The sequence below is a fragment of the Aquila chrysaetos genome, chromosome 20 (assembly GCF_900496995.4).
Source record: "Aquila chrysaetos chrysaetos chromosome 20, bAquChr1.4, whole genome shotgun sequence".
In the NCBI taxonomy this organism is placed as follows: Eukaryota; Metazoa; Chordata; class Aves; order Accipitriformes; family Accipitridae; genus Aquila; species Aquila chrysaetos.
Window position 1 is genome coordinate 4,836,453 of NC_044023.1, and position 22,825 is coordinate 4,859,277.

The 22,825-nt window shown below is 60.4% G+C and overlaps 1 protein-coding gene and 1 long non-coding RNA gene across 2 annotated transcripts; both read right to left on the reverse strand.

Moving 5' to 3' along the window:
- Positions 1–6,351: 6,351 nt before the first annotated feature.
- Positions 6,352–14,185, reverse strand: LOC115333244 (coiled-coil domain-containing protein 81-like). Its single transcript, XM_041118799.1, has 13 exons — positions 14,159–14,185; positions 12,112–14,004; positions 11,309–11,370; positions 10,703–10,856; positions 10,193–10,449; positions 9,719–9,804; positions 9,216–9,304; positions 9,007–9,130; positions 8,488–8,611; positions 7,917–8,045; positions 7,465–7,610; positions 7,054–7,179; positions 6,352–6,502 (listed from the first exon to the last, which is right to left on the reverse strand). The coding sequence occupies exons 2-13, from the start codon at positions 12,188–12,190 to the stop codon at positions 6,436–6,438; spliced, it is 1,443 nt and encodes a 480-aa protein (XP_040974733.1). The 5' UTR covers positions 12,191–14,004; positions 14,159–14,185; the 3' UTR covers positions 6,352–6,435.
- A 3,318-nt stretch (positions 14,186–17,503) lies between these two features.
- LOC115333258 lies at positions 17,504–18,611 on the reverse strand. The gene is made up of 3 exons (XR_003920723.2): positions 18,499–18,611; positions 18,085–18,210; positions 17,504–17,529 (listed from the first exon to the last, which is right to left on the reverse strand). It is a non-coding gene; the product is annotated as an uncharacterized LOC115333258 (long non-coding RNA).
- Between the last annotated feature and the right edge of the window lie 4,214 nt (positions 18,612–22,825).

Here is a 22,825-nt window from a genome sequence, read left to right on the forward strand (position 1 = left end):
CTGCCCAGGAAAAGACAAAAAGGCTGATGAGCGAGTACTTCAGAGACGGGAAGAGTGAAAGCTTAGGAAAAGGCCCGTGTTCTCCATTTGTTTTCTTGCCCTCCTCAAAATATTTGCTAACATCCCTTGGCTAGAGAAGATCCCAGGCAATTCCAGCACAGGGAGGGAATACCCCTGGGACTGATTCCCGGGGATTATCCTTGGCGTGGCACCAGCATAATCGCCTGCCTCTCTGCTCGGCCTCTCCGCTCTGACCACAGCGAAGGGTGAAGCCCTATCGTGTGCTGAATGCTTTCTCAGACTAGATCTGGACTTGGTTTCTCTCCTGGTTGACCAAGAAGCAGCTCTGAGCACACGGGGTTGTCTCGGTGTGCCGCCACGATGCTCAGGGAGGGATTGCTTCCCGGGGTCCGGGCCCTCCGGGCAAAGGGGGACCGAGACGCCAGCCCACCTTGTCCTGCTTCAGCTGTCCCAGGATGTACGCAGACACAGCATCCCAAATAGCCACAACCTCTGGAAAGCAAAGGAAAGAGGTGTCGGGCTCCGGGCCAGCCAGCTGACAGCCTCTCGGCAAGCTCCTCGCCCAGGGGTTGACAGATGCCGGTGTCCGCAAACTGCCCAGACAAACGCGGCCGTGGCTGCGGAGCTGGGCTGTGCCCCTTTCCGACTGCCAGCCTTACTCTCTCCCGGGGCGGGGCTGGGGTAGAAAAGGGGATGTGGGAAGGGCTCAGGACCGGGGCTGTGGCCATCTAACCCAGAAAGCCTTGGCACCCCAGAGCCCAGGACGTGATCTGCCAGCCTGGTGGCACAAGGGGGTCCCATGGGGAGGACGAGAGGTTCTCCCAAAGGAGACTTTGTTCAAGGGAAAGGGCTGATTTACAGCACAGGCATTTCCAGCCGGCTCGCGAGAGCCCTGTGGGAGCTGTAGCTGTCCCCCCCAGCCCCCGGGACGCAGGAGCCCTTTTCATCCCAGAGCCAGAACCCCACGAGGGGCCAGCTCCCAGGGAAAGCTGGCCCTGGATGGCCCCCCTCCCAAGGGGACGGAGCCATTCCCATGGGAGCCTCGGGGCTCCGGGCAGCACCGGGACCTGGTTGCCACATCGTCCCCCGAGTCCAGTGGGACCCCCAGGCAGGGCTCTCGCAGCAGCCCCCGGCCCCGTCCAGTCACCCCCACAGCCCGGCAGCTGCAGCTTTTTCCAGAGGCCAGTCCCGGTGCGACCCCTCGGGAAGGAATTCCCAAACCCCTTACCCTTGGTGGAGAGCTGCAGGAGCGTGGGGAACAAGCTGCTGAGCTCCAAGCTGATGGCCACGGTGCAGCAGCCCTCCATCGCGCCTGCCGCTTGCCCTCAGCTCAGGGAAAGGGATGCTCTTCGCAGCTCCTCGCCCAAAACTCCTCTCCGACGTGCCCCTGCTCCTCTGCCGGTCACAACGGGTCCCCCCAGCGCAGCCCCGCTGCCTCCCGATCCCGCTCCTGGCTGTGGAGCAGCTCCGAAGGGCAGCAGTGGGGAGCCCCTGAGCAGTGCCCAGCAGCGCCCAAGCCTCGCCGGGAAGTGCCGGCAGCGCTGGGGAGACCTCCCTGGGATGCGGGGCATCCCCCTGTGACATCAGCCCGCATCCTTTGAAGGTGCATTATGACGCCAGCAGGGAGCCGGCGCAGCCGGGGAGAGAGGAGATGGATTTCCCTTCTTGTCCTGGGAAGCAGCCATCCCCGTTCTCTCCGAGTTGCTCCGGTAGAGCTTGCCCTTCCCTGTGCTGGGAATTGTTAGGATGAATAGCCTGGCTTAGCACTAGAAGCTGAAGGAGTTGAAGCCTCAGGCCGCAAGAGCTGAGCGAGAGTCAACTTTCTGATAAAGCTAATGCTGCTGACACAGAACTAGCTGAAACTGGCAGATGCGAGCAGAATGAAGACGACCAAGGAAACGATTCCAAGAGAATGAGGTAACTTCAGAAGAATGCCAGCCCAGTGTGGAATAATTGCTGGAGGTGACTTATTGATATGTCCCCCCGCCTCTCGTAAGGGAAGGTGAACCTCCAGGGTGGAATACAGTGGATATGCAAGGAATCTGTTCCATAATAATTCCCTAAGCAACATGACCTGCAACCTTAGATGTCAGCAACACGAGGGGAGCTTGGTGTGCTGACTCTGAGAAGCAACACGGAGGGCGGAGCAGAGCGGAGACGCCGCGGCCACGCTCTGCGAAATCACCGCAGGGATGGGGAACTGGAACCATAGGAACAAGAACGGAAGGTTCCTGCATTGAATCCACTGAAGCAAGGAGGTGAAACAAGGGGGTTCTGTCAACGCTGTTGTCTTACTTCTGATTTATATCATCAGTGCCCAGTTCTGGAGTACTGACATGGAACTTTGCTCATTATAATCTCATTATAATAGCAAAACACACCTCTGTCCCAAAAGCTACCCGCCTCTAAGGTGCAACCACCCCTCACTGAGCATGCGCTCTGAATTTTCTCTAGCATATACCTTTAAAAGTAAAGCGAGGAGATGTTACACCAAGCATAATAAAGGTAAGTATGACTAGAGTCACTCAAGCTCCACCTAAAAATAAGAAAATAGTACAAAAGGGCTTAAGAGAGGAGGAATGCTGGGGAAGATACCATCATAGACAAGTCGGGAGGACATCGCTGACTTCTGGGAGCAGTCGAGGGGCTGAACGTCTCTTCCCGCCCTACCATAGAGATGCCTACTGGGTGAGATTCGGACCCTCAGTTATACCGAGTGCTTCCCCGGGAAACTCAGAAAGCTCTGTAGAGTTTTTCCATCATTTAGTGTGCTTGTAGTCGACTGCATTATTATTTGCACGTGCTTTGCAGACAGCGTACGTATCACCGGCAATCCAAAAGAACCTGTACTCCTGTTGCTTTAATAAACTGTACTATTCATTAAAATCTAGCCGTGATAGCTCGTTGAACGTGACTAAATGGAAAGGACAGTGCACTATTAGTGCATCTGTAATCGTGATAGTTCAATATATCGAACGTGACCGGACTTAGAGTGCTGAATTGGGCATCACGCAGAATCTAAGCCTGGCCGCCCCCAGCCCCCCTGATATCTGAGGACAAGCTGGAATGCACGGGGGTTTATTTTCTGCCAAACTTCGTTACGCTTTAACGCAACAGTCACCTTGTCACCATCACTGTGTCACAGTCACCGTGTCTGTCACCAGCACCAGCACCGTGTCACCATCTCCGGCACCATGACACCATCGCTGTGTCACCGTCACCATGTCACCGTCACAGTCACCGTGTAACCATCACTGTGTCACTGTCACCGTCACCATCGCTGTGTCACTGTCACCATGTCATCATCACCATCGCTCTGTCACCGTCACCATGTCACCATTGCAACGTCACCATTGCAATGTCACCGACCCCACCATGCGGTACTTGGCCCTCTGGGAATGGGGACACCATCAGTGTCAGTGTGTCACCACCACCACCTCACAGTACCCATCCTGCTGATGGATGGCAGCACTGTCACCATCACCACCCCGCGGTACTCGCCCTGCTGCCGAGTATGTTCGAGTATGGCTGGGGGCTGGTGGGGAGCCCCTACGGGCAGGACGTGGCCTGGGGGGTGTCCCTGCTGCAAGGTGGGGGGGAGAGGGGGGGGACATGGGGACAGAGATGGGACGGGGAGACATGGGGGGGCCCTACGGCAAGGCAGGATTTGACCGTCCTCTCTCCAGCGCTGAGGCAGGCATTGGGAAAGCACGGGGCTTGCCCCTGCATCAGCACCTTCATCTCACTCAGAGATGGGGATACAGCACTGACCTTCTGGCACCAGGAATTCTCAGATAGGCGGAACGATCCCCCGTCCATCCAGCGCTGCAATAAAGAACGCCTGCTTTCTAAAACGCCAAAATTGAGCCTCTAGAGAGTTTCTGAAGTGCCGACTTAACGGTAGCAGTGTCAGTTAATCCCAGGAGCCACAGGCCCTGTACCTGCTGCCATCGCCTCCTCTCCATCAACTGTTTTCCAGTCTCTTCCACCTCAGCCCAGCTCAGATACTCAGGGCTGACTGGGGGCTGGCGACCCTCGGGGCAGCCGCGGGAACCGCTCCCACCTTGGTTGTGGGGTTGTCCCTGGGGCTGAGCACTCGGGCCCAGGGCTGGCGACCACGGAAGGGCCCGTGGGCCGTGAGGAATCCAGGTCCCCCCCAGACCCCTCCACGCTGGGGGGAGATACCTGCCCCTGCGCCTGGTCCTGGTCTTATCCCTATCCCTATCCCTATCCCTATCCCTATCCCTATCCCTATCCCTATCCCTATCCCCCTCCTTGCCCCCACTGCCCCCAGCCCATCTCTCCTCCATTTCTCCTCAGGCTGCTCAGCCTCCCGCCCCCTCTATCTGGGACTGACAGGCCGCCTCCGGCTCCGCTGATTGGCTCAGCCGTGGCCAATGGCGCAGCTGTTGCCAGGCCGGCAGGGGCAGCCGAGGCCTCTCCTCACAGAGCTGCCCCCCGCCGCTGGCGAAGATGGACGGATGGATCCACGGAGTGATGCCCGCGACTTTTTCTGGGAATGCTGTCCCGGAGCCCGGCCACAACTAGGGCCGTGCCTTCCCCACCCCGCTCTCCCCCGCCGTGTTAGGTCTCCTTGTTGCCACCAGCTGGTTCCCAAGGCTGGGCCCGGCCCGCTCTCCTGGAAGCCAGGGCTGCGGCCTTGGCTTTTCGCCCTGCTCCCTCCCCTCGGCATCCTCAGCTCCACCACCTCAGGGTCACCGCAGCCAAGGCTGCTGCCGACTTTCAAATCCCCAAACAGTTCCTCCTTGTTCACCAGCGCCAGGTCCAGCAGAGCACCTCTCCTTCTGGGTTCCTCCCTCAGCAGCACCAGGTCCAGCAGAGCACCTCTCCTTCTGGGTTCCTCCCTCTCCTCTGGGTTCCTCCCTCTCCTCTGGGTTCCTCCCTCAGCAGCACCAGGTCCAGCAGAGCACCTCTCCTTCTGGGTTCCTCCATCTCCTCTGGGTTCCTCCATCTCCTCTGGGTTCCTCCATCACCAGCACCAGGTCCAGCAGAGCACCTCTCCTTCTGGGTTCCTCCATCTCCTCTGGGTTCCTCCATCTCCTCTGGGTTCCTCCCTCAGCAGCACCAGGTCCAGCAGAGCACCTCTCCTTCTGGGTTCCCCCTCTCCTCTGGGTTCCTCCATCTCCTCTGGGTTCCTCCCTCTCCTCTGGGTTCCTCCCTCAGCAGCACCAGGTCCAGCAGAGCACCTCTCCTTCTGGGTTCCTCCCTCTCCTCTGGGTTCCTCCTCCCTCTCTCTCTGGGTTCCTCCCTCAGCAGCACCAGGTCCAGCAGAGCACCTCTCCTTCTGGGTTCCTCCATCTCCTCTGGGTTCCTCCATCTCCTCTGGGTTCCTCCCCTCAGCAGCACCAGATCCAGCAGAGCACCTCTCCTTCTGGGTTCCTCCCCTCCTCTGGGTTCCTCCCTTCCTTGGGTTCCTCCTCAGCAGCACAGGTCCAGCAGAGCACCTTCCTTCTGGGTTCCTCCTCTCCTCTGGGTTCCTCCCTCAGCAGCACCAGGTCCAGCAGAGCACCTCTCCTTCTGGGTTCCTCCTCCTCCTCTGGGTTCCTCCATCTCCTCTGGGTTCCTCCAGCACCCGCACCTGGTCCAGCAGAGCACCTCTCCTTCTGGGCCTCCTTCTCCTTCTTGGTTCCTCCATCACCCGTGCCAGGAACTGCACTCTAGAAGCCTCCTAGATGTGCTGAGCCCTGCTGGACCGTCCTTCCAGCAGGTACCAGGGTGGTTCAGGTCCCCATGAGGACCAGGGCCTGTGAACGTCAGGCTTCCTTCTTCACTTGTTTGAAGAAGACCTCGGCTACATCTTCCTCCTGAACAGGAGGTCTCTAGCAGAGCCCTGCTAACACGGCAGCCACCTTGGTCTGTCTGCTGACCCTGACCCACAGGCTGGCTCCTGTCCCACCCCAAGCAGGAGGCAAGTCCACCTCCTCGCCTTCCCGGCCGGTCCTTCCCGACGAGCCCGCGTCCCTCCACCGCAGCCCTCCCACGGTGCCATCTACCCACCACACCTCCGTGGTCCCAGCGTGGTCACAGCCCTGTAATCCCACGCAGATTCTGGCCCTGCGAGTGGTTCTCCACGCTGCGTGCGGGAGCGTGCAGGCGCTTCAGGAAGCACCAGCTGTGCTGGTGTCCCGGGAAGGGGGCGAGAGCCTCCATCGTGCTGCCTCTGTGTCGGGATGTGCGGGAGAGGGGCTGCACGTGTTCGCGCTGTGGGGTATGCGTGGACTTTACTCCCTCCTGCCCCTACGAGCCCTTCTGGGATCACGCACGGGGGGTGTAACCCCTTTAGACCATCACCAGGCACAGACCAGTCAGTCCAGCTGGGAACAGCCCCAGAGCCCTTTATTTTGTATTTTTAGGTGGATCTGAGAAGCTGAGAAGCCTCCCAGCCCCTTTTTGCTAACAGCCACTGCTACAGCCGCCGCCTCCGGCACCTTCTCCTCCGCTGCGGTACCAGCATCGCGTGCTAGGGAGGAAGAAAGAAAGCCTGTGACCGTATGGACAGGGAGAAGGCAGAGAAATCCTGCAGGCGTCGCTCAGGCCACCGGTGATGGGATCTGCTTGCGACGAAGCCTCAAGTTGTCTGTGAAGAGGGGGAGGCCCCTGATGCCCGAGGCCATGAGAAGGTCCCAGGTGCAGCTGATGAGCGGGGGCTGAGTCAAGTGGGGCAGAGACCTTGGGGGTCCCCTACAGGGGTCCCCCTCGGGGCAAGGTGTCTTGGGGCAGGACTCTGCGAGGGAAGGACGTGCGCTCTGGTTTGGAACGGGGAGAGGCAGCCATCGGAGGGACCCCTCTGTCTTCAGCCAGGACCTTCACGTCCCACTTGGAAAGCCAATTCTAGGTGCCCAGGCAGCCCCCTTGGCTGTTCAGGGAGGTCCAGCCCAAAGCCAGCCTCCAGAACCTGCTTCTGTCTCACCAGGGGTGTCAGAGAAATGCCCTCTTTCCCCCAGGGCTGCCCTCGGTGGAGGGATGGGCCTCGCAGCCGGGGAAGCACCATCCCTCTTTGGAGATAGTTACCAGGGGAGCTGCCTCTGCTGCTCCAGCTTCCGCCGGTTGTTCTCAGTGACGTGCCTGAAGATGGTCCTCCGTCCTTGATGCGGCTCCAGCCTTCTGAGGACCTGGGCCGCTCGTGGGGAAAGGTGGCTGCAACAGCAGGGAAACGTCATCCCTCAGCCTCTGCCGGAGACCCCGTCTGCCTCTGCCCTCGCACAGCCCCTGCGCCCGCCCGGTGCCGCGTGTACTCAGCCTTTCACCCTGCGGTGAGCTTTGGGTCTTAGCTGCGGGGGTAACCCAGGTCATGCCCGCGTTAGGAGACCTCGGAAGGTGTCCGACGCAACCCCAGGACGCAGGGACGGGGGACCCGGACATCCCTGCGGGGTCACGGCCGCTCGAGTGCCCCCAGGCTGCGGCCGGAGCCGGCGCACATACTCAGGCTGGAGTCTCTCCAGCTGGGCGGCTGCTGCCATCTCCTCTGCTGGGAGAGGGTTTTCAGCCTTCCTCCACCTCCCGCCGACCTCCTTTCTCCTGGGCTGGGCTGGAGGGTGGGGAGCCCAAACGCCTCCAGTGCCGAGCGCCTGCCGAGGAGGAGACGCTCTCAGCAAACCAGACGGCAAACAGAGGTGCCGTTTCCCAGAGGACCTCTCGAAAGGAGCCTGCGGCGGGATGGGAGCCGGGAGGCTCAGCACCCGCGTGCCCGTCATCACGGCTGACGGCTGCTTTTGCCCCTCGGGTCCTGCTGCCAATCTCTCCCTCGCGGGGATGAGCGGGCAAACCCCTGCCCTGCGGCTGGGTGTCAGTCCTGCTCCCACCCCCCTGGAGACCTGCCGCCCCGACGCAGAGGGCCGCTGCTGCTCTCAGCGGTGTCAATCGCTGCCCCGTACCTGGGGCGGCTGTCGGTCCTCCCCTGCAGACCAGGCCTCCCACGCCGCCCATTCTGCCTTTGCTTGCTGTCGCCGCTCTTCCCACCGGGTCTTCACTCGCTCCCACTCTGCAGACAGCTGCCAGACCTCCTGGAGGGGACAGAAGCGCAGCAGCAGGCAGGATTAGCCTCAGCTCCCGGCGGGGCTTCCTTCGGGTCTGACCCGTGTTGGTGCCCCTTGCCTCAGCCGGTCGGTCGGCAGCGCTTTGCCCCTAACAGATCAGGGGCCGTGGAGTCACGCCAGGCTCCTCAACTCACGGCAAACGCGGAGTGACCAAAGACCTCCACTGTCAACGACCTAGAAAGGACTTGTACGTTTTCCATAGCCCCTGGCCAGAAGAAAAGTGTTTCGTGACAACGCGGGGGCAACGGCAGGCGGGAAGGGTGTGCGGCACCTTCCTTTTCCTGAAGAAGGTCTGAAGGAGGTGACGATGAACGCACGCCAAGGGACCCTTTCAGGATGGCTCTCTGCGCAAAGAGGCTTTTGCCGAGTCTCGAACAGCACGGTAGCTACAGCAAGGCAGAGCACGTACCTGCAGCGCTCTCTTGCAGCCTTCAGAAGACGGGAGCGCAGCGGTGGGCCTGGCTGGAGGAGCTGGCTCCTGCCTGCTTGCCTCCTTCGTGCTGGGGGAGCTGCCTGGACATGGTGGGAGCAGACTGCAAAGAGACACCAGGAGGAGTCGGCGTGAGCGTGGGGCAGGTGGGTGCCCCGTGCTCTCCGGCTGGTGTCAAAGCTCCCCAGGCTGGCAGAAGAAGCGGTGGAGGTGGGACCGTTTCCCATGGCAAGGGGGGGCCTTTCCTGAGCCCCATCAGATGGATGGGAGAGGACTGCACCTCAGGTCTACTGTAGGAGCAAGCAAAGGAACGTGGGGTGCACTCAACATCCGCTGCCTTCCCCGCTAAGGGGCCTGTGATGGGGCAAACAAGCTCGTAAAAACCGTGGGGCACGTGCCAGGGACCTTCCCGAGTCCCTACAGCCGGAGTCTCCAAAGGGGACGCCTCTCCTACGTGGGCGCAAGGGTGCCTTTCATCCCTTCCCACAGGGGTCTCACCCGGCAGAAGGCTTCTTCTCCGTGTCTTGCTGCCTGGTGCCCGGCCCCTGGTTTGGCAGCGCGGGGAGGGAATACTTCACCCGCCTCTGCAGCAGCTTGTCAGGCACCTGGCTTCCCTCTGTACCTGGGAAAGGAGGAAGCTCTTCAGAGCAGCCCCGTGGGGAGTGCGTTTGAACCGGGCTCTGGACAGCAGGGACCCCTTCCCGTACCTCTTCTGACCCTGTGCTTTTCTGCAACCTTCTTGTGCCAGGTGGAGAAAGCCTTGGACGCCGATCTGCTGATCACCAGGAACTGAAACCTGGAACGCAAATGATGACACAGGCTTGAAGAACGGTGACCTCCTACCCTCTGCAGCTTGCCAGCACTAATCCTCCCGACGTCCGTGCGGGCGTCGCATCCCTTTTCCTTTGTGGCCCTGCACAGGTTTTATCGGCAATCTCCCCCAACCCAGCGCCGCCTCACCACGTGCAGCTGGTTCTCTCTGGTGGGAATGACAACAGGCTGGGCGTGAGAAACACGATCGCGATGCCGGGTCACTCCAGGAGAATACACGCATAGTGCCAGCTCAGCATTAGTTAACCAGAAACCAGTCGCTTCACAACTGATCCCTGACTCGATGCCAAACGTCAAGCCCTGACAACGCGTGCTCCTGAGCAGGAGCTGGGAAGCCGCCCGCTCGGCCGGTCAAGGGCTGCAGAGGAAAAGCACTCACCTCGGGAACGCGTGGGCAGGAGCAGCCTGCATCTCCTGGGCGGCGGTCGCTCCACCGGAGACAGCTGCCCCTGGCGTCCACAGCCTCTGCAAAGTGACACAGAGCTGTTAGAAGGTTTCCAAGGCAGTTTCCTCTTGGCTCCCAAAGGAAGCAGACCTGTCTCCCACTCCAAAAGCAAGCCACTTCTCCAAACCTCTCTGCCAAATCCTCCTCCATCAGCGTTAGCCCTTGCTCTGCTCTGGAGAAGCTGCACAGCCAACACTGAGACCGCGCAATAACACCGCTGGGCTTTTTGTAGGGCAAGGACCCAGAAGAAACTTTCTTTGCTAATGGAGAAGTCAGCGGGGGCAAGCACGGCGAAAGGTGTTTGACCGTCCTGCCACGTCCAGGCTGGCCAACGGCGACCGGGTTGCTCACCCTTCATTAGGCTTCCCAAAGACACGGGAGCAGCCCTCAAAACCTCCAGCAACTTACAGTGTGAAGCAGCGCAATCTGGCTGGCCTTGCTCTCCAGCCCTGTGACGCAGTCAGAATAGAACCGCATGCACAGGAGGTCGTCGTTGCAGGACAGAACACCAATGTCCTTGAAGGCGAAGGAGAGGCGCTGCCCGTTCTTCAGTTGGGAAGAGTACAAGAGGATGGTCTCTTGCACGCAGTCCTTCACCACGTGCCGTGGGAAGGAGGTGGCTCGCGACAGCCGCTTGTAGTTCAGCGGCTTGATCTTGACATCGCCTGCGAGGAGGAGGAACGCGGTCACTGTCACAGCAGGCCAAATTTCCACATAAGGTTCATAACAAAATGCCAGAGGGAAGGGCGCTCATAGAAACAGCCCTTGGGGAGCGGTTAGTTTTGGGGGAGCGCAAGCCACCCCCTGACCTTTAGAGGCAGTTCTCTACTGCTCCCAGCCCTTCCCAAAGAGCCGAGAGCACACGTTCCCCGCCCAGACATGGAGGGGGAAAGCGGAGGGTGGCCGCTGCTTCCTCACCGGGGATAACCACTGTGGGGAACGCGAGCTCCTGCGGACATAACACATCAAGCTCCAGTCGGAAGACGGGTCTTCGAACCGCATACACCTCTTCTCTGCCCTGGAATTGCTCTTGGACCATCGCGAAGGTCCCGAGTCCTGCGACCAGGACACCCTGCCCAGGAAAAAGACAAAAAGGCTGATGAGCGAGTACTTCAGAGACGGGAAGAGTGAAAGCTTAGGAAAAGGCCCGTGTTCTCCATTTGTTTTCTTGCCCTCCTCAAAATATTTGCTAACATCCCTTGGCTAGAGAAGATCCCAGGCAATTCCAGCACAGGGAGGGAATACCCCTGGGACTGATTCCCGGGGATTATCCTTGGCGTGGCACCAGCATAATCGCCTGCCTCTCTGCTCGGCCTCTCCGCTCTGACCACAGCGAAGGGTGAAGCCCTATCGTGTGCTGAATGCTTTCTCAGACTAGATCTGGACTTGGTTTCTCTCCTGGTTGACCAAGAAGCAGCTCTGAGCACACGGGGTTGTCTCGGTGTGCCGCCACGATGCTCAGGGAGGGATTGCTTCCCGGGGTCCGGCCCTCCGGGGCAAAGGGGGACCGAGACGCCAGCCCACCTTGTCCTGCTTCAGCTGTCCCAGGATGTACGCAGACACAGCATCCCAAATAGCCACAACCTCTGGAAAGCAAAGGAAAGAGGTGTCGGGCTCCGGGCCAGCCAGCTGACAGCCTCTCGGCAAGCTCCTCGCCCAGGGGTTGACAGATGCCGGTGTCCGCAAACTGCCCAGACAAACGCGGCCGTGGCTGCGGAGCTGGGCTGTGCCCCGCTTTCCGACTGCCAGCCTTACTCTGCTCCCGGGGCGGGGCTGGGGTAGAAAAGGGGATGTGGGAAGGGCTCAGGACCGGGGCTGTGGCCATCTAACCCCCAGAAAGCCTTGGCACCCCAGAGCCCAGGACGTGATCTGCCAGCCTGGTGGCACAAGGGGGTCCCATGGGGAGGACGAGAGGTTCTCCCAAAGGAGACTTTGTTCAAGGGAAAGGGCTGATTTACAGCACAGGCATTTCCAGCCGGCTCGCGAGAGCCCTGTGGGAGCTGTAGCTGTCCCCCCCAGCCCCCGGGACGCAGGAGCCCTTTTCATCCCAGAGCCAGAACCCCACGAGGGGCCAGCTCCCAGGGAAAGCTGGCCCTGGATGGCCCCCCTCCCAAGGGGACGGAGCCATTCCCATGGGAGCCTCGGGGCTCCGGGCAGCACCGGGACCTGGTTGCCACATCGTCCCCCGAGTCCAGTGGGACCCCCAGGCAGGGCTCTCGCAGCAGCCCCCGGCCCCGTCCAGTCACCCCCACAGCCCGGCAGCTGCAGCTTTTTCCAGAGGCCAGTCCCGGTGCGACCCCTCGGGAAGGAATTCCCAAACCCCTTACCCTTGGTGGAGAGCTGCAGGAGCGTGGGGAACAAGCTGCTGAGCTCCAAGCTGATGGCCACGGTGCAGCAGCCCTCCATCGCGCCTGCCGCTTGCCCTCAGCTCAGGGAAAGGGATGCTCTTCGCAGCTCCTCGCCCAAAACTCCTCTCCGACGTGCCCCTGCTCCTCTGCCGGTCACAACGGGTCCCCCCAGCGCAGCCCCGCTGCCTCCCGATCCCGCTCCTGGCTGTGGAGCAGCTCCGAAGGGCAGCAGTGGGGAGCCCCTGAGCAGTGCCCAGCAGCGCCCAAGCCTCGCCGGGAAGTGCCGGCAGCGCTGGGGAGACCTCCCTGGGATGCGGGGCATCCCCCTGTGACATCAGCCCGCATCCTTTGAAGGTGCATTATGACGCCAGCAGGGAGCCGGCGCAGCCGGGGAGAGAGGAGATGGATTTCCCTTCTTGTCCTGGGAAGCAGCCATCCCCGTTCTCTCCGAGTTGCTCCGGTAGAGCTTGCCCTTCCCTGTGCTGGGAATTGTTAGGATGAATAGCCTGGCTTAGCACTAGAAGCTGAAGGAGTTGAAGCCTCAGGCCGCAAGAGCTGAGCGAGAGTCAACTTTCTGATAAAGCTAATGCTGCTGACACAGAACTAGCTGAAACTGGCAGATGCGAGCAGAATGAAGACGACCAAGGAAACGATTCCAAGAGAATGAGGTAACTTCAGAAGAATGCCAGCCCAGTGTGGAATAATTGCTGGAGGTGACTTATTGATATGTCCCCCCGCCTCTCGTAAGGGAAGGTGAACCTCCAGGGTGGAATACAGTGGATATGCAAGGAATCTGTTCCATAATAATTCCCTAAGCAACATGACCTGCAACCTTAGATGTCAGCAACACGAGGGGAGCTTGGTGTGCTGACTCTGAGAAGCAACACGGAGGGCGGAGCAGAGCGGAGACGCCGCGGCCACGCTCTGCGAAATCACCGCAGGGATGGGGAACTGGAACCATAGGAACAAGAACGGAAGGTTCCTGCATTGAATCCACTGAAGCAAGGAGGTGAAACAAGGGGGTTCTGTCAACGCTGTTGTCTTACTTCTGATTTATATCATCAGTGCCCAGTTCTGGAGTACTGACATGGAACTTTGCTCATTATAATCTCATTATAATAGCAAAACACACCTCTGTCCCAAAAGCTACCCGCCTCTAAGGTGCAACCACCCCTCACTGAGCATGCGCTCTGAATTTTCTCTAGCATATACCTTTAAAAGTAAAGCGAGGAGATGTTACACCAAGCATAATAAAGGTAAGTATGACTAGAGTCACTCAAGCTCCACCTAAAAATAAGAAAATAGTACAAAAGGGCTTAAGAGAGGAGGAATGCTGGGGAAGATACCATCATAGACAAGTCGGGAGGACATCGCTGACTTCTGGGAGCAGTCGAGGGGCTGAACGTCTCTTCCCGCCCTACCATAGAGATGCCTACTGGGTGAGATTCGGACCCTCAGTTATACCGAGTGCTTCCCCGGGAAACTCAGAAAGCTCTGTAGAGTTTTTCCATCATTTAGTGTGCTTGTAGTCGACTGCATTATTATTTGCACGTGCTTTGCAGACAGCGTACGTATCACCGGCAATCCAAAAGAACCTGTACTCCTGTTGCTTTAATAAACTGTACTATTCATTAAAATCTAGCCGTGATAGCTCGTTGAACGTGACTAAATGGAAAGGACAGTGCACTATTAGTGCATCTGTAATCGTGATAGTTCAATATATCGAACGTGACCGGACTTAGAGTGCTGAATTGGGCATCACGCAGAATCTAAGCCTGGCCGCCCCCAGCCCCCCTGATATCTGAGGACAAGCTGGAATGCACGGGGGTTTATTTTCTGCCAAACTTCGTTACGCTTTAACGCAACAGTCACCTTGTCACCATCACTGTGTCACAGTCACCGTGTCTGTCACCAGCACCAGCACCGTGTCACCATCTCCGGCACCATGACACCATCGCTGTGTCACCGTCACCATGTCACCGTCACAGTCACCGTGTAACCATCACTGTGTCACTGTCACCGTCACCATCGCTGTGTCACTGTCACCATGTCATCATCACCATCGCTCTGTCACCGTCACCATGTCACCATTGCAACGTCACCATTGCAATGTCACCGACCCCACCATGCGGTACTTGGCCCTCTGGGAATGGGGACACCATCAGTGTCAGTGTGTCACCACCACCACCTCACAGTACCCATCCTGCTGATGGATGGCGGCACTGTCACCGTGCCACCCTCACCGCGTCACTGTCACCATCACCACCCCGCGGTACTCGCCCTGCTGCCGAGTATGTTCGAGTATGGCTGGGGGCTGGTGGGGAGCCCCTACAGGCAGGACGTGGCCTGGGGGGTGTCCCTGCTGCAAGGTGGGGGGGAGAGGGGGGGGACATGGGGACAGAGATGGGACGGGGAGACATGGGGGGGCCCTACGGCAAGGCAGGATTTGACCGTCCTCTCTCCAGCGCTGAGGCAGGCATTGGGAAAGCACGGGGCTTGCCCCTGCATCAGCACCTTCATCTCACTCAGAGATGGGGATACAGCACTGACCTTCTGGCACCAGGAATTCTCAGATAGGCGGAACGATCCCCCGTCCATCCAGCGCTGCAATAAAGAACGCCTGCTTTCTAAAACGCCAAAATTGAGCCTCTAGAGAGTTTCTGAAGTGCCGACTTAACGGTAGCAGTGTCAGTTAATCCCAGGAGCCACAGGCCCTGTACCTGCTGCCATCGCCTCCTCTCCATCAACTGTTTTCCAGTCTCTTCCACCTCAGCCCAGCTCAGATACTCAGGGCTGACTGGGGGCTGGCGACCCTCGGGGCAGCCGCGGGAACCGCTCCCACCTTGGTTGTGGGGTTGTCCCTGGGGCTGAGCACTCGGGCCCAGGGCTGGCGACCACGGAAGGGCCCGTGGGCCGTGAGGAATCCAGGTCCCCCCCAGACCCCTCCACGCTGGGGGGAGATACCTGCCCCTGCGCCTGGTCCTGGTCTTATCCCTATCCCTATCCCTATCCCTATCCCATCCATCCCTATCCCTATCCCTATCCCTATCCCCCTCCTCCCCCCTGCCCCCAGCCCATCTCTCCTCCATTTCTCCTCAGGCTGCTCAGCCTCCCGCCCCCTCTATCTGGGACTGACAGGCCGCCTCCGGCTCCGCTGATTGGCTCAGCCGTGGCCAATGGCGCAGCTGTTGCCAGGCCGGCAGGGGCAGCCGAGGCCTCTCCTCACAGAGCTGCCCCCCGCCGCTGGCGAAGATGGACGGATGGATCCACGGAGTGATGCCCGCGACTTTTTCTGGGAATGCTGTCCCGGAGCCCGGCCACAACTAGGGCCGTGCCTTCCCCACCCCCCGCTCTCCCCCCCGTGTGAGGTCTCCTTGTTGCCACCAGCTGGTTCCCAAGGCTGGGCCCGGCAGGCTCTCCTGGAAGCCAGGGCTGCGGCCTTGGCTTTTCGCCCTGCTCCCTCCCCTCGGCATCCTCAGCTCCACCACCTCAGGGTCACCGCAGCCAAGGCTGCTGCTGACTTTCAAATCCCCAACAGTTCCTCCTTGTTCACCAGCGCCAAGGTCCAGCAGAGCACCTCTCCTTCTGGGTTCCTCCATCACCAGCACCAGGTCCAGCAGAGGCACCTCTCCTTCTGGGTTCCTCCATCTCCTCTGGGTTCCTCCATCTCCTCTGGGTTCCTCCATCAGCAGCACCAGGTCCAGCAGAGCACCTCTCCTTCTGGGTTCCTCCATCTCCTCTGGGTTCCTCCATCTCCTCTGGGTTCCTCCCTCAGCAGCACCAGATCCAGCAGAGCACCTCTCCTTCTGGGTTCCTCCCTCTCCTCTGGGTTCCTCCCTCTCCTCTGGGTTTCCTCCCTCAGCAGCACCAGGTCCAGCAGAGCACCTCTCCTTCTGGGTTCCTCCCTCCTCCTCCTGGGTTCCTCCCTCAGCAGCACCAGGTCCAGCAGAGCACCTCTCCTTCTGGGTTCCTCCCTCTCCTCTAGGTTCCTCCCTCTCCTCTGGGTTCCTCCCTCAGCAGCACCAGGTCCAGCAGAGCACCTCTCCTTCTGGGTTCCTCCCTCTCCTCTGGGTTCCTCCCTCAGCAGCACCAGGTCCAGCAGAGCACCTCTCCTTCTGGGTTCCTCCCTCTCCTCTGGGTTCCTCCCTCTCCTCTGGGTTCCTCCCTCAGCAGCACCAGGTCCAGCAGAGCACCTCTCCTTCTTGGGTTCCTCCCCTCTCCTCTGGGTTCCTCCTCTTCTCTGGGTTCCTCCCTCAGCAGCACCAGGTCCAGCAGAGCACCTCTCCTTCTGGGTTCCTCCATCTCCTCTGGGTTCCTCCATCTCCTCTGGGTTCCTCCCTCAGCAGCACCAGGTCCAGCAGAGCACCCTCTCCTTCTGGGTTCCTCCCTCTCCTCTGGGTTCCTCCCTCTCCTCTGGGTTCCTCCCTCAGCAGCACCAGGTCCAGCAGAGCACCTCTCCTTCTGGGTTCCTCCCTCTCCTCTGGGTTCCTCCCTCAGCAGCACCAGGTCCAGCAGAGCACCTCTCCTTCTGGGTTCCTCCATCTCCTCTGGGTTCCTCCATCTCCCGTGCCAGGAACTGCACTCTAGAAGCCTCCTAGATTGCCTGAGCCCTGCTGGACCGTCCTTCCAGCAGGTACCAGGGTGGTTCAGGTCCCCCATGTGGACCAGGGCCTGTGAACGTCAGGCTTCCTTCTTCACTTGTTTGAAGAAGACCTCGGCTACATCTTCCTCCTGAACAGGAGGTCTCTAGCAGAGCCCTGCTAAACACGGCAGCCACCTTGGTCTGTCTGCTGACCCCTGACCCACAGGCTGGCTCCTGTCCCACCCCAAGCAGGAGGCAAGTCCACCTCCTCGCCTTCCCGGCCGGGTCCTTCCCGACGAGGCCCGCGTCCCATCCACCGCAGCCCTCCCACGGTGCCATCTACCCACCACACCTCCGTGGTCCCAGCGTGGTCACAGCCCTGTAATCCCACGCAGATTCTGGCCCTGCGAGTGGTTCTCCACGCTGCGTGCGGGAGCGTGCAGGCGCTTCAGGGAAGCACCAGCTGTGCTGGTGTCCCCGGGAAGGGGGCGAGAGCCTCCTCCATCGTGCTGCCTCTGTGTCGGGATGTGCGGGAGAGGGGCTGCACGTGTTTCGCGCTGTGGGGTATGCGTGGACTTTACTCCCTCCTGCCCCTACGAGCCCTTCTTGGATCACGCACGGCGGGGTGTAACCCCTTTAGACCATCACCAGGCACAGGACCAGTCAGTCCAGCTGGGAACAGCCCCAGAGCCCTTTATTTTGTATTTTAGGTGGATCTGAGAAGCTGAGAAGCCTCCCAGCCCCTTTTGCTAACAGCCACTGCTACAGCCGCCGCCTCCGGCACCTTCTCTCCGCTGCGGTACCAGCATCGCGTGCTAGGGAGGAAGAAAGAAAGCCTGTGACCGTATGGACAGGGAGAAGGCAGAGAAATCCTGCAGGCGTCGCTCAGGCCACCGGTGATGGGATCTGCTTGCGACGAAGCCTCAAGTTGTCTGTGAAGAGGGGGAGGCCCCTGATGCCCGAGGCCATGAGAAGGTCCCAGGTGCAGCTGATGAGCCGGGGGCTGAGTCAAGTGGGGGCAGAGACCTTGGGGGGTCCCCTACAGGGGTCCCCCTCGGGGCAAGGTGTCTTGGGGCAGGACTCTGCGAGGGAAGGACGTGCGCTCTGGTTTGGAACGGGGAGAGGCAGCCATCGGAGGGACCCCTCTGTCTTCAGCCAGGACCTTCACGTCCCACTTGGAAAGCCAATTCTAGGTGCCCAGGCAGCCCCCTTGGCTGTTCCAGGGAGGTCCAGCCCAAAGCCAGCCTCCAGAACCTGCTTCTGTCTCACCAGGGGTGTCAGAGAAATGCCCTCTTTCCCCCAGGGCTGCCCTCGGTGGAGGGATGGGCCTCGCAGCCGGGGAAGCACCATCCCTCTTTGGAGATAGTTACCAGGGGAGCTGCCTCTGCTGCTCCAGCTTCCGCCGGTTGTTCTCAGTGACGTGCCTGAAGATGGTCCTCCGTCCTTGATGCGGCTCCAGCCTTCTGAGGACCTGGGCCGCTCGTGGGGAAAGGTGGCTGCAACAGCAGGGAAACGTCATCCCTCAGCCTCTGCCGGAGACCCCGTCTGCCTCTGCCCTCGCACAGCCCCTGCGCCCCGCCCGGGGCCGCGTGTACTCAGCCTTTCACCCTGCGGTGAGCTTTGGGTCTTAGCTGCGGGGGTAACCAGGTCATGCCCCGCGTTAGGAGACCTCGGAAGGTGTCCGACGCAACCCCAGGACGCAGGGACGGGGGGACCCGGACATCCTGCGGGGTCACGGCCGCTCGAGTGCCCCCAGGCTGCGGCCGGAGCCGGCGCACACTTACTCAGGCTGGAGTCTCTCCAGCTGGGCGGCTGCTGCCATCTCCTCTGCTGGGAGAGGGTTTTCAGCCTTCCTCCACCTCCCGCCGACCTCCTTTCTCCTGGGCTGGGCTGGAGGGTGGGGGAGCCCAAACGCCTCCAGTGCCGAGCGCCTGCCGAGGAGGAGACGCTCTCAGCAAACCAGACGGCAAACAGAGGTGCCGTTTCCCAGAGGACCTCTCGAAAGGAGCCTGCGGCGGGACCTGGGAGCCGGGAGGCTCAGCACCCGCGTGCCCGTCATCACGGCTGACGGCTGCTTTTGCCCCTCGGGTCCTGCTGCCAATCTCTCCCTCGCGGGGATGAGCGGGCAAACCCCTGCCCTGCGGCTGGGTGTCAGTCCTGCTCCCACCCCCCTGGAGACCTGCCGCCCCCGACGCAGAGGGGCCGCTGCTGCTCTCAGCGGTGTCAATCGCTGCCCCCGTACCTGGGGCGGCTGTCGGTCCTCCCCTGCAGACCAGGCCTCCCACGCCGCCCATTCTGCCTTTGCTTGCTGTCGCCGCTCTTTCCCACCGGGTCTTCACTCGCTCCCACTCTGCAGACAGCTGCCAGACCTCCTGGAGGGGACAGAAGCGCAGCAGCAGGCAGGATTAGCCTCAGCTCCCGGCGGGGCTTCCTTCGGGTCTGACCCGTGTTGGTGCCCCTTGCCTCAGCCGGTCGGTCGGCAGCGCTTTGCCCCTAACAGATCAGGGGCCGTGGAGTCACGCCAGGCTCCTCAACTCACGGCAAACGCAGCGGAGTGACCAAAGACCTCCACTGTCAACGACCTAGAAAGGACTTGTACGTTTCCATAGCCCCTGGCCAGAAGAAAAAGTGTTTCGTGACAACGCGGGGGCAACGGCAGGCGGGAAGGGTGTGCGGCACCTTCCTTTCCTGAAGAAGGTCTGAAGGAGGTGACGATGAACGCACGCCAAGGGACCCTTTCAGGATGGCTCTCTGCGCAAAGAGGCTTTTGCCGAGTCTCGAACAGCACGGTAGCTACAGCAAGGCAGAGCACGTACCTGCAGCGCTCTCTTGCAGCCTTCAGAAGACGGGAGCGCAGCGGTGGGCCTGGCTGGAGGAGCTGGCTCCTGCCTGCTTGCCTCCTTCGTGCTGGGGGAGCTGCCTGGACATGGTGGGAGCAGACTGCAAAGAGACACCAGGAGGAGTCGGCGTGAGCGTGGGGCAGGTGGGTGCCCCGTGGCTCTCCGGCTGGTGGTCAAAGCTCCCCAGGCTGGCAGAAGAAGCGGTGGAGGTGGGACCGTTTCCCATGGCAAGGGGGGGCCTTTCCTGAGCCCCATCAGATGGATGGGAGAGGACTGCACCTCAGGTCTACTGTAGGAGCAAGCAAAGGAACGTGGGGTGCACTCAACATCCGCTGCCTTCCCGCTAAGGGGGCCCGTGATGGGGCAAACAAGCTCGTAAAACCGTGGGGCACGTGCCAGGGACCTTCCCGAGTCCCTACAGCCGGAGTCTCCAAAGGGGACGCCTCTCCTATGTGGGCGCAAGGGTGCCTTTCATCCCTTCCCACAGGGGTCTCACCCGGCAGAAGGCTTCTTCTCCGTGTCTTGCTGCCTGGTGCCCGGCCCCTGGTTTGGCAGCGCGGGGAGGGAATACTTCACCCCGCCTCTGCAGCAGCTTGTCAGGCACCTGGCTTCCCTCTGTACCTGGGAAAGGAGGAAGCTCTTCAGAGCAGCCCCGTGGGGAGTGCGTTTGAACCGGGCTCTGGACAGCAGGGACCCCTTCCCGTACCTCTTCTGACCCTGTGCTTTTCTGCAACCTTCTTGTGCCAGGTGGAGAAAGCCTTGGACGCCGATCTGCTGATCACCAGGAACTGAAACCTGGAACGCAAATGATGACACAGGCTTGAAGAACGGTGACCTCCTACCCTCTGCAGGCTTGCCAGCACTAATCCTCCCGACTGTCGTGCGAGGCGTCGCATCCCTTTTCCTTTGTGGCCCTGCACAGGTTTTATCGGCAATCTCCCCAACCCAGCCGCCGCCTCACCACGTGCAGCTGGTTCTCTCTGGTGGGAATGACAACAGGCTGGGCGTGAGAAACACGATCGCGATGCCGGGTCACTCCAGGAGAATACACGCATAGTGCCAGCTCAGCATTAGTTAACCAGAAACCAGTCGCTTCACAACTGATTCCCTGACTCGATGCCAAACGTCAAGCCCTGACAACGCGTGCTCCTGAGCAGGAGCTGGGAAGCCGCCCGCTCGGCCGGTCAAGGGCTGCAGAGGAAAAGCACTCACCTCGGGAACGCGTGGGCAGGAGCAGCCTGCATCTCCTGGGCGGCGGTCGCTCCACCGGAGACAGCTGCCCCTGGCGTCCACAGCCTCTGCAAAGTGACACAGAGCTGTTAGAAGGTTTCCAAGGCAGTTTCCTCTTGGCTCCCAAAGGAAGCAGACCTGTCTCCCACTCCAAAAGCAAGCCACTTCTCCAAACCTCTCTGCCAAATCCTCCTCCATCAGCGTTAGCCCTTGCTCTGCTCTGGAGAAGCTGCACAGCCAACACTGAGACCCGCGCAATAACACCGCTGGGCTTTTTGTAGGGCAAGACCCAGAAGAAACTTTCTTTGCTAATGGAGAAGTCACGGGGGCAAGCACGGCGAAAGGTGTTTGACCGTCCTGCCACGTCCAGGCTGGCCAACGGCGACCCGGTTGCTCACCCTTCATTAGGCTTCCCAAAGACACGGGAGCAGCCCTCAAAACCTCCAGCAACTTACAGTGTGAAGCAGCGCAATCTGGCTGGCCTTGCTCTCCAGCCCTGTGACGCAGTCAGAATAGAACCGCATGCACAGGAGGTCGTCGTTGCAGGACAGAACACCAATGTCCTTGAAGGCGAAGGAGAGGCGCTGCCCGTTCTTCAGTTGGGAAGAGTACAAGAGGATGGTCTCTTGCAACGCAGTCCTTCACCACGTGCCGTGGGAAGGAGGTGGCTCGCGACAGCCGCTTGTAGTTCAGCGGCTTGATCTTGACATCGCCTGCGAGGAGGAGGAACGCGGTCACTGTCACAGCAGGCCAAATTTCCACATAAGGTTCATAACAAAATGCCAGAGGGAAGGGCGCTCATAGAAACAGCCCTTGGGGAGCGGTTAGTTTTGGGGGAGCGCAAGCCACCCCCTGACCTTAGAGGCAGTTCTCTACTGCTCCCAGCCCTTCCCAAAGAGCCGAGAGCACACGTTCCCCGCCCAGACATGGAGGGGGAAAGCGGAGGGTGGCCGCTGCTTTCTCACCGGGGATAACCACTGTGGGGAACGCGAGCTCCTGCGGACACAACACATCAAGCTCCAGTCGGAAGACGGGTCTTCGAACCGCATACACCTCTTCTCTGCCCTGGAATTGCTCTTGGACCATCGCGAAGGTCCCGAGTCCTGCGACCAGGACACCCTGCCCCAGGAAAAAGACAAAAAGGCTGATGAGCGAGTACTTCAGAGACGGGAAGAGTGAAAGCTTAGGAAAAGGCCCGTGTTCTCCATTTGTTTTCTTGCCCTCCTCAAAATATTTGCTAACATCCCTTGGCTAGAGAAGATCCCAGGCAATTCCAGCACAGGGAGGGAATACCCCTGGGACTGATTCCCGGGGATTATCCTTGGCGTGGCACCAGCATAATCGCCTGCCTCTCTGCTCGGCCTCTCCGCTCTGACCACAGCGAAGGGTGAAGCCCTATCGTGTGCTGAATGCTTTCTCAGACTAGATCTGGACTTGGTTTCTCTCCTGGTTGACCAAGAAGCAGCTCTGAGCACACGGGGTTGTCTCGGTGTGCCGCCACGATGCTCAGGGAGGGATTGCTTTCCCGGGGTCCAGGCCCTCCGGGGCAAAGGGGGACCGAGGACGCCAGCCCACCTTGTCCTGCATTCAGCTGTCCCAGGATGTAACGCAGACACAGCATCCCAAATAGCCACAACCTCTGGAAAGCAAAGGAAAGAGGTGTCGGGCTCCGGGCCAGCCAGCTGACAGCCTCTCGGCAAGCTCCTCGCCCAGGGGTTGACAGATGCCCGGTGTCCGCAAACTGCCCAGACAAACGCGGCCGTGGCTGCGGAGCTGGGCTGTGCCCCACTTTCCGACTGCCAGCCTTACTCTGCTCCCGGGGCGGGGCTGGGGTAGAAAAGGGGATGTGGGAAGGGCTCAGGACCGGGGCTGTGGCCATCTAACCCCCAGAAGCCTTGGCACCCCAGAGCCCAGGACGTGATCTGCCAGCCTGGTGGCACAAGGGGGTCCCATGGGGAGGACGAGAGGTTCTCCCAAAGGAGACTTTGTTCAAGGGAAAGGGCTGATTTACAGCACAGGCATTTCCAGCCGGCTCGCGAGA

Bases quoted from the DNA above. Each gene is read 5' to 3' on its own strand.
- LOC115333244 (XM_041118799.1), bottom strand. From the start codon at position 12,190: ATGGAGGGCTGCTGCACCGTGGCCATCAGCTTGGAGCTCAGCAGCTTG. The intron at 9,131-9,215 runs GTACGGGAAGGG...CTCCTTTCCCAG, and splicing joins AAAGCACAGGGTCAGAAGAG to GTACAGAGGGAAGCCAGGTG. The intron at 7,611-7,916 runs GTACGGGGCAGC...CCTCCTCGGCAG, and splicing joins AGGACCGACAGCCGCCCCAG to GCGCTCGGCACTGGAGGCGT.